The sequence below is a fragment of the Equus quagga genome, chromosome 20 (genome assembly GCF_021613505.1).
Source record: "Equus quagga isolate Etosha38 chromosome 20, UCLA_HA_Equagga_1.0, whole genome shotgun sequence".
NCBI classification, from domain to species: domain Eukaryota; kingdom Metazoa; phylum Chordata; class Mammalia; order Perissodactyla; family Equidae; genus Equus; species Equus quagga.
In genome coordinates this window covers 43044031-43057571 of record NC_060286.1, presented here as the reverse complement: position 1 = coordinate 43057571, position 13541 = coordinate 43044031, and the positions used below count along the sequence as shown (strand labels likewise).

The window sequence follows — 13541 nt, the reverse complement described above, 5'->3', positions numbered from 1 at the left end:
TCAGTTCTATGCCAGACGCCGTTATGGTGAAGGATGAATACAGATTCCCAAGAACCAAAGGCTGTGGTTGATAACAGGGTGGAGATGGCCAGGAAAGCAGTGGCTTTTCTATAAAATTAGTGGACAGAGTGGCGATCTGTGTGGCAGGTGGTTTCCAACTCAGATGTCCCGTCATGTGAACAGCCAAGGGAGCAGTTTCAACACAGAGTAGAGGTTGTAATCTTTGTACCTCATGTGGTGTAGCCAGCACTCCTACCATTTTAATGTTTAGTTGTAGTCCCTCTTTAATACCTCTGTGATTTAAATAGGAAGGACATTTACTGATAGAAAGAAAAAGTCCTTGGTCAGAGGCTGAGTCTGTCAGGAGGTGTTTCCAAACCTGAGATTCATTATATTAGAAGCTTCTATTCCGCTTTCCCCATATTAAGCATGTTACCTAATACTAGAAATGGTTTGCCACAGTGATTGAATCAGTATATTTTCATACAAGTTTTTATTCCTCCTGTCTGTCACAACCAAGGACTCTGTCTCCTCCTCCACATCCTCCCTGCTAGCCTCTTGGGAAGAAGTAAGTCGCTGCCGATGCCGGCTTCTCGCACCCCGTGCTCTTGTCAGTGGAGCAGTGCTCTAAATGTGGATGTCTCCTCTTCCTTATTTGCATCCTTTTGATTAATTAACCAACTAAAGGAAACTGGTGTGGCTGCTCCATGGCTAAAATTAAATGACTTAATATTCTTTTGCTCTTCGTTTCTCTAAGGGTGGAACTCTAACTCATTTAACATACCTTATTTATGGGAGAAATTTGCTTTCAAATGTAGCCTTCATAATTAGCTAATTGATCTAGCTTTTCCCTAGTGACTTTGTTTACAAATTCAAATAGTGCAGTACACAGTTGTGCATGTGTTTTTTGTGTATGCACTGCCTTCCTCTCTGAATTTGACTCCTTATGCAGCAGCCTAATTAACTGCGGCTGTTGGAAAGTGTTTCTCTGATTTGGTTCATTGGGATTTCGATGTGGAACACAAGATACAGCTGTAAACTGCTCTTGTAGGTACCTACCCAGCTACTGCTGTGTCACAGTGTACTGTTTCCTGTCCTAACACTTACTAAGCGTACATAAATGGTATATTCACATCTGTAAATAGTAATAGCCTTTGCTGAGGAGATATTTGTTTCAGGAACACTCGTTAAAATGAGGTCATTTTTAAATGGTTTTAGATTGCAGCTTTCGCTTTAAATTAGCTTCAAAACTTTAGCTTCAATTTCAGATTGTGAAATTAATTTGGGAACCTTGAGTTAGAAGAAAATGTTGCTTCCTTGTGTCATAAAACTTTCAGAGGAATTCTTTCTTATGGTCATAGGCCCACAGAACTCTGTTGATGTTAGAATTTCTTCTTGATCCCTCAATTTGGCTACTTTATCTTAAGGCTACTGGGTATAGATAAAATCACTTCTGAGTGAGCTGATTCGGAGAGTTGGCGTTTTTCAGTCCCTAACCTTTAAATGGCCGGGGTTGGGAGAATGGAAGGTGAGGGCTGCAGTGAGAGGGTACAGCTGAGTGGCCTCTGGTCTTTGGAGATAACTGTGATTTGTCAGACTCCGCCTGCCCATGCAGTCACCACTCCAGCCTTAGAATGCCAAGGGGCAGTGATCAAGAGGAAGGCAGGACAGCTGTGAGTGAAGTGGGGGTCCATGACAGGACATCACAGGAGTAAGAACTGTGCTGGGACCTCAGGTCCCCAATGGCATGCACTTTTTAAATAAAGAACATGTATTTAGAGTCTAAACGTTCTTCCATTCCCACTATTTCTTTGCCTTTGTTTTCACAGACCAGCTCAGCTAGTGAGCAAGAAACACAAGCTCCAAAACCAGAAGTGTCCCCATCCATTTCTGTGGGTGCAAGCACAGAACAGCAAGAAGTAAGACAGTATTGCCCTGTTGACACTCCACGAGCCCTCCCTTAGGTCTGCTCCCCCCTGCCCCCACCACGCCATGTACCTCTCACCACCCTTGATGAACAGAAGCTGCTCTGATGCCGAGGCAGCTCACCCAATCCTGCCTCACAGCTTGTGGCGAGAACTTCTTCCCAGGCTCAAGCCCGACTTATATTTCAGAATTACCCTCAGTGTGTCAGCGAGATGAAGGTTGATTTGACAGATGTCTCAACAATGTAGCAAATTAAAAATGCAGAACTGTTCATTATTGATGAGTGCTAGAGAGGAATGCATCCCAAGCAGGGTCTGACATGTAGCAGTGCTGAGCTAGGATGATGCTCACCTAGGACATGGGTCGGGCCCCACAGAGGCCGCCCGCTGTGCCGCTGCCCACCACACAGGCCCTTGCTCTGGCTGGACCAAAGGTAGGGGCTTACTTTTCACCTGTGGCACCTTCCCAGTTTTAGAAGATAACTTTTTTGTAAATAAGGCAGACCTACTATTTTTGTATATACAGTAAGACCCTTATGTCCTGTTAATGATTTGTTCTGAACAGTATGGGATCCAGGAGGTGTCGAGACCCTGTATTCTTAACTAAACCACTGATACGTGAACACATTTTAATTGAAAAATTTCTGAGTTCAGTCGCCCAAGTCCCCTTTCTTCATTCCTAGACCATGTTCCCTTCTCCAGTGGTAACTCTGTGTTATGTGTCTATCAAGTTCCTTCTCCAAATTTATTTCCATTTTTCTGTCTGCACTTAGAACTTCAGAGAAAGGTGTGATTTGTGGGAAAGAATTTCCCCCCAACATAAATGGCACTACACTGAATGTACAGTCGTGTAACTTAGCTTTTCATAAATGTGTCTTGGGGAGCTATGCACCCCAGTACATCCACCTTCAGCACATATCGTACAGTTCCAGCTGTGACAGGCCGTAGGTTTCAAGCTTCACAGTCACTTGACCTTATGTACTTAGATGCTTTTTTCCCCTTTACTGTAGACATGGCCTCTTTCAAGGTTTCAACCATAGACAGCGATGCTAACTACAGATGAGAAATTTGATTTTATTTGAGACTACAGTCATGTGTCACTTAACGATAAAGATTCTTTCTGGGAAATGTGTAATTAGGCAATTCCGTTGTGTGAACATCATAGAGAGTACTTACACAAACCTAGATGGTATAACCTACTACATACTTAGGCTATATGACACTAATCTTATAGGACCACCATCATATATGTTCTCTGTCGTTGACTGAAACATCATTATGTGGCGCATGACTGTAGCTAATGATTTGGCTTTTGGACTTCGATCCTTGTAGAGTCAGGGATTGCGTAGATTGCTCTCTGGCTTTTGTGTTGATCATTCACTTGCTTCTTACAAATGGTTCCACCATGTTTATGTGCCCCTGAGTGGTAAATCCTTTCATTTTGCTATGTTTGAGCTTTATAGACACACTGACCTATGTGGTCTACAGCTTGCTCCTCCGTTCAGCCTCTCATTTCATTCTATTGTCAATTGCATTGTAATGTGTTTGTTCTCCTGACAAGGGACAGTGGGGCTTTCCAGGGTCTTGCTGTCAGGAACACGACTGCTGTTCATTTCTTGCATGGCTCTTGGTCTCACATGCAAGGACTGCCCTGGGTGGCAGCCCACCCCAAAGCGTGGCCCCAAGCCAGCCCCCAGGAGCCTCTAGGAGGCAAGCTGCCTATGCCAGAATGAGCATTGGCTGTGCTGCCACATCCCGTGGCCCAGCCAACCTTGCTTTTTTTGGTAACAAGACTTCTCACTGAAGGAAGCATATGTTGGCTTATTTTCTTCCTCAAGCTCCCTAGGTCGGTGTTAACCACTACTCTGGTTAGCTCCGCTAGGGAGCAAACATACCTCAAAGTGAGATTGCACGTTTTCAACTTTTCTAGATCATGCCCAAGTTGTTTATAAATTCAGTGACAAGCAAATCAGTCACCTGTTCTCAGAGTCCATGTTTCAACTTCTTGATGTTCTTTCTCCAGCCAAAAGCTCACCAGTTCAGCATCAAGTCCTTCTCCAGCCCCACTCAGTGCAGCCACTGCACCTCCCTGATGGTGGGGCTGATCCGGCAGGGCTACGCCTGCGACGGTGAGTGTCAGCCTGCAGGCTGCTGGGAGGTCACCCGATTGCCCTGGGGACACCAGCCATCTGAGGGTGGGTGGGGAGAGCAGTTATTTTAAAGGCAGGTAAAGCTGAAATGAAGCCTGACTGTGAGTTAGCTGAGGGCATTGTCTCTTTCTTTAGTTTTACAAATGCTCGGTGAAGGTTTGTGAGTTGAAATTCTGAATCCTTGCTGCAGTGGGAGAGTGTGAAGTGCTCGGGGTGACCCAGCTTATCTCTTGATAATTGTTTATCATCAAATGAAATGTCCATGGTCATTCTAGAAAATGAGGAAAGGCAGAGGGCCAAAAGAACTTATGATTGTCCATTATGAGGTCATCTAGAGATAAGCACCACCACTTGGCTCTTTCTTTCTAGTTGTATCATTATTAGCCTTTTAAACCTCTGTTGTGCTCTTGGCCTATGCTGGGCGCTCTGCTCATGTTGAGCACCACAGCCTGTACAGTGTAATTATGATGGCCCTGTCTCACAGGTGAGCAGCTGGCCAAGATCACGCAATGACAAGTGACAATCCTGGGGCTGGAGCCAACTCTGAGCGTACATTGCTAACCTCTGGTCAATGGGTGGAGATGCTCTGCAAAAGCAGCTGTGTTTTCCTTCATTTTACATGATAGCAGAAGCCTTTTCCTTTGTTATTTAAACTCAGCAAGACTTTCGATTGGCTGCCAGGACCCTTGTATGTCACTGAAACCATTGCCCCGTCACAGACCTGCACGTTGTTTCCTATCCAGGCATTTTTGGAACATATCTATGTGGAATGAGTCTCTGGCTTTCTGGGGGAACAAGAAATAGAGCTTTGTGATGATGCTTTCATGCTAATGATTCCTCACTTCCCCTGTACGCACTCCTGTGAGCATGTCAAAAAGTCATTCAGTGCCAAAGTCCCTGAGCTTTTGTGGGAACTGTGTTCCAGAAACTTCACTTTATTGGGCATCTGGACTGTTTCCTGTGACACATGGAATTATCAAGTGGCCGCCCCTGTGGCATCTGTTCTGCACAACTTCTGCTTTGGAGGAAGCAGGTTCTGACAGTGCTGTTCCTTCACTCTTCCAGTGTGCTCATTTGCTTGCCATGTATCCTGCAAAGACAGCGCTCCCCAGGTGTGCCCCATACCTCCTGAGCAGTCCAAGCGTCCTCTTGGTGTGGATGTACAGAGAGGCATAGGAACAGCCTACAAGGGCTATGTCAAGGTAGGACGTGCGAGGAAGCACAGCCACACCACCACTCCCTCAGGCAGGCAAGCGCGATTCTCCCTCAGCTCAGCTCTCAGGCTGTGATGATCCACAACCATGCTCAGCTGCTCTTGAAAGCAGTCCCTTTGCTGTGTGAAGTGACCTTCGTGTCAGTCCTGGGAGGCCTCCCCTCCTGGAAAACGAGGTCAGACCCCAAGATTGTAAAGACTCCACACAGAAATCCTCAAAATCAACTGGAGCCCTTTGTCCTTGCTTCCTGGGCTGTGCTTAAAGACAGGGTTCCAAAGCCAAGTGCTGTTTGAAAACTGCTGTGCCCAGATGGCCTCTGAGTGCCTGTCTAGCTACAGCATTCCAAGATGCTCCATGTCTGGTGGGAACGCACCTGTTTGCTCAGTTGTCCACCATTTGCTCAGTTGTCCACCTTGTCCCGTACATCGCCTTCTGTCGTGTGCAGAGCCCCTCCCTAGCAGTGTCCTGAGACTTCCTGGGCCCAGATGCAGCTCTGCCACCAGCGTGGGACAGGGCATGGGGGAGCTGTCCCCGGAGAAGCAGACCAGCCATGCAGTAGCTGGAAAGAGACCGTGGACACCTTCCAAGGAGTTTCCCAGGGCCCGCAGCATGCAGCCTCCACTTCTTGCTGCCCTGATAGGTTGTGACGGGCATCTCTGGCCCAATGACCCCTGGTCACTTTATCTGTAGGTCCCAAAGCCTACGGGGGTGAAGAAAGGATGGCAGCGGGCTTACGCTGTGGTCTGTGACTGTAAGCTCTTTCTGTACGATTTGCCTGAAGGAAAATCCACCCAGCCTGGTGTCATCGCAAGCCAAGTCTTGGATCTCAGGTCTGTTTTGTGTGATCTGTTCTTGTTCTGTGTTTTGACTTACTTATCTTTTGCCAAAATGAGAGTTTGTTGCTTGGTAATCTTTAACCTCATTTTTACCTTCATATCCTTAATTATTGTCCAATTCCAAAAACAGGTACTTAAAATGCATGTAGAAACTTTCCTGCTTTGGATATTTTTGCACTGAAAAATATGCCAAATAAGCAGTTAACATAAGAAAACTACATGCCCCAAGAGCAAGATAAAATATCCCAGAGACACATTGCATGGCCTAAGAGAGTCTGCCTTTTAGTACCTGACAGTACTCTTTGTGACAGAAATTTAGAGCCCTGGGCTCTGTGTGGCCATAATGTTTGCTGTGTGGCACCGTTTTGTATCACTTTCATCACTCCTCAGATGCCTTCCTAGCATTAAACATCTGAAGACAGCAAAGCATCTTCCTTGCTTCCTGGCTTCTCTTAGGGTTAATGTCTAACTTTTCATTTCCCCATTTGTAAAATGGGCATAACAATAGCATAGTAAGGTCAGAGGGTTGTTGTGAAGGTTAAACAAATTCGTAGACGAGGCATGCTTGGCACAGGCCTGGCAGCTAGAGCTGTGGTGCTGCTACCGTGTCCTCTCCTGTCCCTGTCCTCCACCTGAGTGCCACGTAGAACAGCACCTGCTCCGAGTGTCGTGAACATGCTGGCCCCTGCCCTCGGGTAGGCCCTGGCCTGCAGCCTTGATCTCCAGCATTGGTTCTTGGGGGACAAGGCGGGCTGCAGAGGGTGCCATTGAGGACCCCCAATGATTGATTGAAGAACAAAGGTGTAGCAGAATCACCTCCACAGCGGTTTCCGCTTTCCGTGTCCCCAGGCCAGGGGGCGGGATGAACGGCTGGGCACCAGTATTTTGGAAAAGTCCGCAAGTGATCCTGCTTGTCCCTTGCTGTGCACAGGTGTGCCCTGCCCTCGCAGTGCAGAGGCTGCTGGCAGATGTCCCAGGGACAGTGCGTTGGATATACAGCGTATTGGAGATATTCCATTATTATCTCAGCACATTTTATTCCCCTTCTTCAAAAGTGATTACCAAGTGGCTGCCTGATTGTAGCCAAGTACAGGCTGCATCACCGATGTGGTATTTGTAACCGTGGAAGAGTCTGACACAGTGCGACTCAGGGAAGGGGCTTTTATTTTCAAATATCCCTAATTATGGAAACACATGCAGGATTCTCGAGTCCATTTGTTGGCTTTGTCGGTGTAAACATCTTCTTCTTATCTAGGGGGAGGCAAGGGGCCTCCCTTATATTCTGGAAAACAGAGTCATGAAAGTGTCCTCTCTCATAAGATATGTAGTACCAGAGGGTGGAGGACAGGGCCCTGTGTGCGCATTTCTTTCCCGATGTTTTGAATGTTCTGTTTCTTACCAGAGATGAAGAATTCTCCGTGAGCTCAGTCCTGGCTTCAGATGTCATACATGCTTCACGCCGAGATATTCCGTGCATATTCAGGGTATTTTTTTTTTTCTGTTTTTTAGAGATGTTTCATTAATCATTAAAAAAAAAAAATCACGTGGTTAAAATAAAATGGTTCTGAGCATTTCATTGTGCCATAGCAAGGGGCTAGTACACATCCAGAATGGACCACCCGTTTCTCCACCTTCCTGTCTTGCTCCACATCTCCTCCCACACACTGAGTTTGTCCACCCCGCCCTCACACCTCACCCTCATTGAGCAGCAGACCCCTGTCTGCACACAGTGGTGCCCCTCTTATTGGGGCGCCTCCCTGCCAGCTTCTTCCCAGGGCCCCATGTGCCTCCACGTCACTGGCCCTCCCTTTCCATCCTATATGCTTCTTGGTCTCTATCTCAGTTACTGTAGTCACAGTGTGCTTGATGCTGGAAGCACCTCACGGTTGATTATAGATGAAATGTACCACTTCAGCTTCCTCCCTAGGATTTACTGATCATTAACTGGAGCAAAACAGGAAAAAATAAGTAGGCATTGCTCATCAGCATGTTTTTGACTGAGATGGAGAGTTCCCCTGCTGAGTCAGTGTTAGATATTGTGGCATTAGGAAGCTTCTAGAAGGTTGTAGATGAGGGAAAGAATCACCTCCCAACCCCCTCTGCTAGGAATTTTTCTAAATATAGTAAAATTTTGATTGTCTGCAAAACTAAGTCTATGAATCATTTTTATTAAATCACGTCTCTAGTCAGAAACTGCCTCTGTATACAGTATAGAAAATTGCCATTGTTGTGTGCTTAAAAGATGATCATTTTGTGGCAAATAGAACTCTCCAGGTTTCCTGATGAGTGCTTAGGGAATGCTCATGGGGAGGTATGTTTGGGCAGAGTGTTTTTATTTGAGATCCTGTTTTCCCTGGATGCGTTCTGAGAATTTGTTTTTTAATTATAATAAGAGCATTCAAGAAAGCAGTTTTAAAATGGACATTTACAACACAGTTTTGGCAAGGGCAGAATTAACTAAAATCTGACAAGGAGGGGAAGCAGGGTGCCATGTCTGTACCTATGCCCCTGCCCATTTACAGCAGCAGCAGAGCTCACCTCTACAGGCAACTCGGAACAAAGACCCAGAGTCAAGACTTTTAACCCTGATGATCGCCCTTGAGTCAGAGCGCTCTGGAAAGTGCATCCTTCCTGTTCTTCACCTCTAGCTGAAACGATGTCCCGGCCAAGGATGTGGGCATCTGTTTAGTGTGGTTTGGTTGTCTTATGGTTCTTCTCTCTGTCTATTTTGTTTTTTGTCATTAAGGTGACAGCCTCTCTCTTAGGTACACCTTCTAAGACCAGCTCACTGCTCATTCTGACAGAAAATGAGAATGAAAAGAGGAAGTGGGTTGGGATACTAGAAGGACTCCAGTCTATCCTTCATAAGAACCGCCTAAGGAATCAGGTCGTGCATATTCCACAGGAGGCCTACGACAGCTCGCTGCCTCTCATCAAAGCCGTCCTCACAGCTGCCATCGTGGGTACGTTTCAGATGCCGAGTGGGGAGGCGCCATGTTCTTTAAGTGTGAAAAAGCGGAGTATTTCAAATGTTACCATAGTGCCTGATCTGAACATTCCAACAGATTAAGATCACAGTTGTGTTGTCCACTTGAATTTATAGTTTCTCCACGTTTTAAGAAGCCAGTGATCTGTGCTGACAGTACTGGTTTTCTTTATGTTGTTCTTACTCGCCTCTACAGATGGAGACAGGATTGCAGTCGGCTTGGAAGAAGGGCTCTATGTCATAGAGGTGACCCGCGATGGTGAGTGAGCAGGGCTGTTGTCCATCCTGTGATGTCTCGGGTCACGCCTGGTTAGTGCAGACCAGCACAGCATCAATAGTAGGCACTTGTACGGGTACAGATGGATTCACTGGACATGTAAATCAAGTCACCGTGTCAGAGCACTTTATAAAGAAAGGGAAAGGCAAACAGCTGAGAAAAATAACCTGCAACAGATAAGACAGATACTCAACAGCGTCTGTTGAGTGTCCACTAGTGCCTCAGGCTGGGGCCCAGGCTCCCACCCCGCAGGTTCAGTAGAGCACAAAGACCAGTCTCAAGAGCATGTTGCATTCATTAAGTTCTTCAAGGAGAGGATTCAGTAGGGAGTTGGGGGCAGGGAGAGCTTCCCTGAGGAGGAACGCTTACTGAATTCCTGGATGCGCTGAGGCCTTAGTAAAACTTTGCTTCCTTTCTTCAAATTTTGACATTTCATTCTTCCCAGCAAGAAAAGACAAAATTATCCCCACATCTCCTCTCTTCACTGCCCAGGGTCTAGAGCTAGAAACCCCGGAGCCGAGAACCGGCCCTGGGCCCTGCACAAGGCTCTGGGAGCCTCCCCTAAGGAATAAGGAGCTGATCTGTGGAGGGCAGCATTTCCTTCCTGATGAGCCTGGTGTTTCAGCACACTGGACGACATGGAGGAGGGGGTGCAGACCAAGGCCTCTGGCCTGGAGAGCCCTGAGTGGAGGTCCTGATCCATGGTCCAGTTAGGGTATCGGGGGTATTGGGTTAATTTAGGGGCCCGGTGAGCAGGTGAGTGCTTTCAGAGAGTTTATCTGAGGATCCAGTGAGGTTGGAGACAGCCTTTTGTTCCCCAAAGGCACAACCAGGGCCCTGTGCCTCCAGGGTGTATGTGAGCGGACACGGAGCAGAGACATAGAGGTGTTAGGATAGCAGCCCTTGTAGTCTGCATGACAGTGAGGTTGGCAGAGGCAGAGGCACCTACTGTAGAGTGCAGTGAGGCTGTTCTCCCCCCGGCTGACTGCACTGGGAAGGGAGCGGAGGGGCACTCCTGGGCCTTTAGCAGATGCTCTTGAGTCGGTTTGAGATACTGATGGTCGGTCCTTACCCTCGGCCTCCTTCCTGCAGTGATCCTCCGTGTTGCTGACTACAAGAAAGTGTACCAGATTGAGCTTGCTCCCAAAGAAAGGATCGCCGTCCTCCTCTGCGGCCGGAACCACCACGTCCATCTCTGTCCCTGGTCTTCCTTTGATGGCGGGGAAAGTAATGTTGACATCAAGCTTCCGGAAACAAAAGGCTGTCAGCTCATAGCAACAGCGACACTGAAGAAGAGCTCTTCCACCTGCCTGTTTGTAGCAGTGAAACGGCTGGTCCTTTGCTATGAGATCCTGAGAACTAAGCCTTTCCACAGGAAGTTCAATGAAATTGGGGCCCCTGGCAATGTACAGTGGATGGCCGTGGTCAAGGACAAGCTCTGTGTTGGCTACCCTTCTGGGTTCTCTCTGTTGAGCACCCAGGGAGATGGGCAGGCTCTAAACCTGGTAAATCCCAATGACCCCTCGCTTACGTTCCTCTCACAACAGTCTTTTGATGCCCTTTGTGCTGTGGAGCTCAAAAGTGAGGAGTACCTGCTTTGCTTCAGCCACATGGGACTGTACGTGGACCCACAAGGTCGGAGGTCACGCATGCAGGAGCTCATGTGGCCTGCAGCGCCTGTTGCCTGTAGTATGTATATGTTTTTCTGTTGCCATATCCCTGTTGCTGCTTTTCACATCAACAGTCAGCATGTGTTCTATTTTGCTTTGGTTTGTCTTCCAGTTCCCTTAGCTAAGTAATTAGAGAGGCGTCAGGAGAGGTGGGCTCCGTCGTTTTCTGCAATAGAAGGTATGGTCCTAACACCACATCTCAGACCTGCAGTGGGTGGGCTCGCAGGTTGGCCGCAGGCCTGACTTCTTGAGCCAGCCTCCCACCTGCCAGCGCTTTTCTCTCTCCAAGGGTTTGCAGGAGCCCCGAAGAACCTGACAACAGTAATTTATAAACTTACAGTGATAAAAACAAACTAAGGGTTTTTGGTGGCCAGAAAAAATGCAGCTCTGATGTCCAGGGTAGAGTCCTCCTTGGGACAAACTTTTTTCTGAGCGTGGTAGGAGCTATTCTGGCAAACAGTTGAGTTTCTTAATTTGCTTAGTTTAAGTGGCTTTCCATATGAATGATGTCGCTGGGCGGAAGTCATGAAGGCCTGAGAGCCTGGTGAGCAAGGCCCTTGGCATCTGGGCTCCACAGGGGGCACTTCCCTCCTGCCTGCTGTCTAATTACTTTTAAAAAGACCCTAAACCTCAAATTCCAACCTGGTCATATATCGAGGTAGCCTGCACTGTCGAACCAGAATGTCAGACAGGAAGCAGGGAGTAATTAGACTAGCAACAGGGGCACATTGATTTTTGAGCTGGCAGGGGATGGGGTTGTGGGGATGGGGGGTGGGTGTCGTACTTTTCCTTAATTATCTAGAAGTACTGCCCTTTGCAAGCTGGCAGAGTACACAAGGGCATTGGGACTAGGAGCCCAGTCCCATTAGGTGGGCTGCCAACCTTCAGCTCACAGGAGCTCACTGGATGTTTCCCGCCTGCGTTAGCCCTGGTGCAGGCCACCCAGAGCCCTTAGGAGTGCAGCCAGGCCTTGACACTGCTCCTCCTGGTCTCTTGCCTGCCACTCTCCATCATCTTCATGAGCAGCCTCTGTAGGCATGGCCTCAAAACCACACGAGATCCCTGCTTGGCAGGGCCTTTTCCTCTAGAACTCTAACTTTTTGAAAAGTAGAATGTCAAAAAGGCTGCAGTGCAGTGTGTTTATAATCTCAGCCGTGAGTGACCCAGTGCGGCTGCCTCATGTTCTTGTGTTCTCTGATTCCAGTTCTCTCTCCACCTTTGTGGGTCTTTTTTTCCCTCCCGTATATGCAGTACAGACGCCAAATCAATTTCAGAGGTGGCAAAAAATAAGTAACTTTCAGGATGAAGAACTAAAATTCTCTATGGCCTGCTTGTTCCAAGCGCTGTGCCAAACACTCATGTGTGCTCTCACTCCCTTCTGGCCATGGAGGGCAGGTGTAGTCAAAGGGCCACAGAGGTGAAGTGACTTGCGGGTTCTAACTCAGATCTGTCAGACTCCACAGCCCATGCTCTTTCCATTGGTACTCAGTTTTTAGTTTAGATTTTTCATTAGCCTAGACATTTTAGTTCATCACTTTATCTAGCAAATCGTATGCACAGATCTCTTCCTGGCTCCTCACAGATGAAGTCCCACACATTCACAAGTAGGAGGAGCTGGCCCAGAAGCCCCCAGTTTGGAAGTTAATTCAGGGACTCTGGTTTCTCTGACCATCTTTTTTGCGTGTACCACTCAAAAAGAAGGTCTCATGGTTTGTCTGAAATGTCACTTCTGAGAAGTTTGGTGAGTAGTTCCAGCATCTATTGTCTACTTCCCAAATCCCATTTTTTTTCTTTTTTATATTCAAAAGCAAAGGGCTGATCACATAGCCCATTTGGAATCGGTAATAGCAACATTGCAAAGCTTTTTAAAAATTCATCTTCAGTTAGTAGAGTGACATGATAAAGATTCACTTTGAACCCTTGAAGGTAGAAGGACCAGATACCAGGGCTGAACTGGAGCCATCTGCATGGCTCAGCGTTTCTGCAGAATAATGCCAGGGACGCTCATGACAGCCAGCGAGGTTGAGTGTAACAACAATCAGCGTGCCTCATACCATGACTTCGTCATCCCTGACAGGATGACCAAAGAGAAGCGGACGTCCACTGCTGCTTTCCCTCTTTCACAGAGTTCAGATTTTTTAAATTTATTTATTTATTTATTTATTTATTTATTTATTTATTTATTTATTTAGGGGTGAGGAAGATTGGCCCTGAGCTAACATCCGTTGCTAATCTTCCTGGTTTTGCTTGAGGAAGATTGTCCCTGAACTAACATCTGTGCCAACCTTCCTCTATTTTATACGTGGGACACCACCACAGCACGGCTTGATGAGCGATGTGTGGGTCTGCTTCTGGGATCCAAACCCACGAACCATGGGCTGCCGAAGCAGAGCATGCGAACTTAACCACTACACCACCAAGCCGAACCCCAGATATTTTTTACCACTGTTCTAAATGTGGGGAAAGTCCCCTTAAACTTCAAA

At 47.2% G+C, this 13541-nt stretch overlaps 1 protein-coding gene across 4 annotated transcripts in view; it reads left to right on the top strand.

Annotated features, from left to right (window-relative positions):
- The window catches only part of CDC42BPB (CDC42 binding protein kinase beta), a 133110-nt gene that overhangs the window by 103210 nt on the left and 16359 nt on the right, over positions 1-13541 (top strand). Inside the window, exons 22-31 of one of the 4 annotated variants that reach the window (XR_006886306.1) lie at positions 521-568; positions 1830-1919; positions 2282-2359; positions 3949-4054; positions 5141-5277; positions 5980-6119; positions 7528-7609; positions 8872-9088; positions 9308-9370; positions 10481-10893. Coding sequence is in view for 3 of the 4 variants with exons in the window: in XM_046647313.1 (XP_046503269.1) it covers positions 521-568; positions 1830-1919; positions 2282-2359; positions 3949-4054; positions 5141-5277; positions 5980-6119; positions 7528-7609; positions 8872-9088; positions 9308-9370; positions 10481-11077 (1558 nt within the window). In the remaining variant the exon portion in view is untranslated. Of the gene's footprint in view, positions 1-520; positions 569-1829; positions 1920-2281; positions 2360-3948; positions 4055-5140; positions 5278-5979; positions 6120-7527; positions 7610-8871; positions 9089-9307; positions 9371-10480; positions 11078-13541 lie in introns of all 4 variants that reach the window. The other 3 variants (XM_046647313.1, XM_046647314.1, XM_046647315.1) reach the window with 3 other exon arrangements.